At 52.7% G+C, this 4,466-nt stretch overlaps 1 protein-coding gene across 1 annotated transcript; it reads left to right on the top strand.

Annotated features, from left to right (window-relative positions):
• The first annotated feature begins 217 nt into the window (after positions 1-217).
• Positions 218-3,927, top strand: CACNG5 (calcium voltage-gated channel auxiliary subunit gamma 5). The gene is made up of 5 exons (XM_057368893.1): positions 218-517; positions 1,036-1,122; positions 1,925-2,065; positions 2,546-2,691; positions 3,509-3,927. The coding sequence occupies exons 1-5, from the start codon at positions 310-312 to the stop codon at positions 3,764-3,766; spliced, it is 840 nt and encodes a 279-aa protein (XP_057224876.1). The 5' UTR covers positions 218-309; the 3' UTR covers positions 3,767-3,927.
• The last annotated feature ends 539 nt before the right edge of the window (positions 3,928-4,466 follow it).

Genomic DNA, 4,466 nt, shown 5'->3' with positions numbered 1-4,466 from the left:
CTGAGCATGTTTGTTCTCTCTGCCCAGCAGAACTCCTAAACTAAGCTGGAATACCAGCTACAGGAATTACAAACATGTGGATTAAGGTGTACAGGCAGATGCATAGAGGGTACAGAATCATAAAAAGAAAAGCAAAAACCATCAGGCATCACAGGCAGGGTTTGTTTCCCACTCTCCACATCTCAGTAGCACTCTGGTGTCCCTTTCCAGCTCATCCATCCTCCACCCTGCACCCCTGGCAGCGCGGTGGCCGCCCCTCCGCGCAGAGGAGCTGCCGGCTCTCGCCGCGCCCGCCGCCTGCAGCCCCCGATGCTGTTGGCCATGAGCGCCTGCAGCAGGAAAGCTCTGACCCTGCTCAGCAGCGTGTTCGCCGTCTGCGGCCTCGGCCTCCTGGGCATCTCGGTCAGCACCGACTACTGGCTCTACCTGGAGGAGGGCATCGTGCAGCCSCAGAACCAGACGGCCGAGATCAAGCTGTCGCTGCACTCGGGGCTCTGGAGGGTTTGCTTCCTGGCAGGTATGGTGTCCCGGCCCTAAAACATCCCCTCGGGTTGTGGTGTGCCAGTATCCAGCAGGGAAGGGCTGAGAAAAATGGGATTTGTAGAGGATCTGCCCCACTGTGCTTCCAAACTTTCAGCAAGTCATCGACATTAGCAGCCCAAAGGATAAATGTGCCTTTGCACACAGGCTCTGGGGAGTTGGCTCTGCCCTGCCAGACCCCCCGCCCTGCTCCAGAGCTGCAGCCACGACGCCTTGGGCAGCAGCTAAAAACTTTCCATCTCATCCCTGCAGAATTCAGATTCAGGTCAGCTGGAGCGTTCCCTCCGTCTGCGCCAAGTTGGACGGAGCGATTTGGCTGCGGGGACAGGGTTGAACAGAACCCAAGGGAACAGGGATCTCAAAGTGACCAACCTGGAAGGTCACAAAGTTACAACAGCTCTGGGACAGTCAGGGGAGGAGTGGAGAGCTCTGATATCACCCCTGGGGTGACCTGAAAGCCTGTGGGGTTCACGTGTTTGTCTGTGTGTGCCGCAGGGGAGGAGCGCGGCCGCTGCTTCACCATCGAGTACGTCATGCCCATGAACATCCAGCTGACATCTGAATCCACAATCAACGTCCTCAGTGAGTGTGGCCATGGGCTCTCACCCTTCAGGCCCTGCAGGGCATCAAGGGGTCACTAAGGACCTGAGAAATTCCCTTTGTTTTCCCTGCCAGAGAAGCTCTGAGTTCTTTTTTTTTGCTGTGGGAATTACCCAGTGTTCTCCCAACCCTTTGGGGACATCCCTTSTAATGGCAGGGTGCCCACAGAGAATCTGAGCTGTACAATTTCCTGTCACTGGCTATTCAGCACTAATGTTTATCAGAGTGCTTGGCTTTTTAGTCTCCTCTCCAGAATCCGCAGCTGTTTTTATTCCCTAGCAGTCAATTTTGCACATTATATGGTGGGATGAATTAAGGATGGAGCRTCACAGCTCTCATGATGAATTCTGCAGTCTGATTTAATAAATAGAAGTGTTCTGCAAACACTTATGGAGCGAAGCTGGAGAAAAATGCAGATTCTATGGCTTCCTATGCAACATTTCACTCAGGAACCCTCAGAAATGCAAACAGGAGCAGAGTCACCACCGTGGAGGTGGCCACTTGCACAAATTGCCCAGAGAATCTGTGGGTGCTCCATCCCTGGACGTGTTCAGGGCGAGCTTGGGTGGGGCTTGGAGCAGGGAGCTGGAACGTAAGGTCCCTTCCAACCCAAATCCKTCTGTGATTCCATAATTTTATTTTTCTCAGTAGCAAAGAAAGAAGCCCCAGACACAGCGGGGTCTGAGCAGGAGGGTTGGTGCCCTCTCACCCTGCCAAGCCCATTTCTCACCCTATTTAGGGAATATTGACCTGTCCTCACGTCCCTCTGCTCCTCTCCCAACAGAGATGATCCGCTCTGCCACCCCCTTCCCCCTGGTCAGCCTTTTCTTCATGTTCATCGGCTTCATCCTGAGCAACATCGGCCACATCCGGCCCCACAGGACCATCCTGGCCTTCGTCTCGGGGATATTCTTTATCCTGTCAGGTGGGTTTTGCAGCCCAGCTTTCCTCCTGGCAGCCCTGGTGCTCCCCAAACCCACCTGGTGGCTCCTTGTTGGGATCATCACCCCGCAGCCTGGTCAGTGTGGAAATGTGTGGAAAAGCAGGTTCTGGGGGAGTGGGGATGCTTCTCGAGGCACATCAGTGGCAGGAGAGATCTGAAACTTCCAGCTGCTCGCTGGGGCTGTGTTTGCACGAGGAGGGAATGTTTTATTCATGCTGTTGTGCGAGTGCTAAACAAATAGCTGTGACAGGAGAGCTTTGAAGCAGCTCCCTCCTCGCAGTGCACACAGCCTTGCCTGAGCAGGAAATGTGTCACTGGAATGAGAGGAATGCCCTGGGTTGGTGCAGCATCAGGCCAGCTCCTTTCCCTGCTTATTCCAAGCACACTCCCACAATTTTTTCACTTTCCCCCAAAAGTCAGGTCTTGAGGATTCTCCATCCCTGAAGGGTTTTCCTTGTGCAGGTCTGTCCCTCGTGGTGGGGCTGGTCCTCTACATATCCAGCATTAACGACGAGATGCTCAACAGGACCAAGGACTCGGAATCCTTCTTCAATTACAAATACGGCTGGTCCTTTGCCTTCTCTGCCATCTCCTTCCTTCTCACAGAGGTACCACATCCCTGTAAAAGTGGATCCCACTCCCAGGGGTGGGCACAGAGTGGGCTGGGATGGGGTTTAGGGAAGGGCTGTGAGGTCAGAGGGGATATACTGGGGGAGACAGACCCAGCCTGGAGCACTGAGAGGTCATTTGGTCACAATTTGATGCCAACCATGCAATGCAGAGGAGGAGGAGATGTGGTTGTGCCACACTCACTGCACAGGGCTCTTTGGTACATCACCAGTGTTGCCTTGAAAGGCCAGTTTTTAATAATGACACAGACATGGTTAAGGGGATAAAAAGGGTTTTACCTCGGTATTTGGGATCCCAGGTGCACAACTTGATGGCAGAATGCATCCCTGTGTACAGCATGGGTACAAGTTTTATAGGTTTCAGGAATCTGCATATCTATCTAGGATTCCCCAATAAGAAACTTCACAAATGCAGTAATGTCCCCCTATTCTAATGAATCCCTCCCAGATGAGGCCAGAGCCCAGTTTACACAAGATGTTCTGGACAGAAGGCTTCACCCAAGGCTGAGCTCAGGTTTAAGCTTCATCCAAGGCTGAGCTCGGGTTTAAGACAGCACAGGGCACACTGAGCCCTTCCTCAGGATGTTTGGTCTCTCTGCCCAGCAGAACTCCTAAACTAAGCTGGAATATCAAGCTTCAGGAATTACAAACATGTGGGCTAAGGGGTACAGGCGGATGCATAGAGGGTACAGAAGCRTAAAAGAAAAAGCAGAAATCATCACTAGCAGCACAAAAAAGGGTGATTTCCATCCCATTGTGCCCATTGGARCAGCCACACCGTGTTTCTGTCCCGCAGAGCGCCGGGGTGATGTCCGTGTACCTGTTCATGAAGCGCTACACGGCCGAGGACCTGTACCGGCCCCATCCCGGCTTCTACCGGCCCCGCCTGAGCAACTGCTCCGACTACTCGGGCCAGTTCCTGCACCCGGACGCCTGGGCACGGGGCCGCAGCCCCTCGGACATCTCCAGCGAGGCGTCCCTGCAGATGAACACCAGCTATCCAGCCCTGCTCAAGTGTCCTGACTATGACCAGATGTCATCGTCACCGTGCTGAGCCCGGCCGGCCCCGCGCCCGCTCCCGCGGCTCCATTTGTCCTTTCGTTCAGGCCGCTCTTCCCGGGCCAATTCTCTATTTGTAGGAGCGTAAAAATATAAGCAGAGAGGTTGGTTGTATGACTGGTAGTGTAAACTAGAGAACTGGGATGTTAACATTTCTTTGGGGTTTTTTTTTTGGGTTGTTTTATTCCTCCCTGTATAACTCTCCAAAGTCTCCCTTCTCATCCCACTGAGCAGTTCTGCCTGGGGGATAAATCCAGGGCTGGACTCGAGAGCAGGAAAAAGAAAATAGACTAGAACTAAGGCAAAAAAAACAAAAAAAAGTGTATTTTTTTGGTGTAGGTAGGTAGGCTGCTAAAATTTGTGCATTTGACTGTATCATTGAATTCTATATTTACCGGCCCGAGCGCCAGCAGGCATCAAAGATTTGTGTAACTTTCCAAGAAATAACCAGCATTGGAAAAATATGAATTTTGTCTTTACTGAGCACTCACTGATTGGTATCTCTTGCTGCTGGATGTCACTCCCAGCAGGGCTGGAATGGGAAATAGCCATCCTTCAATACCTCAGCAGGCTCGGACACCAGCAAATTGCTGCTTAAATATCCCCTGTTGGACTGGAGACACCCTGGGGTGCTGGGCTGGASGGGGGGATGGCTCCAGCACCCAAATTTCCTCTGCCATCCCACAGACAGGAGG

Source organism: Malurus melanocephalus, unplaced genomic scaffold (assembly GCF_030028575.1).
Source record: "Malurus melanocephalus ecotype Western Australia unplaced genomic scaffold, MMel_1.1 scaffold_98, whole genome shotgun sequence".
Taxonomy (NCBI): Eukaryota; Metazoa; Chordata; class Aves; order Passeriformes; family Maluridae; genus Malurus; species Malurus melanocephalus.
Note: the sequence above shows the minus strand (reverse complement) of the source record. Positions and strands in the feature narration are given on the sequence as shown.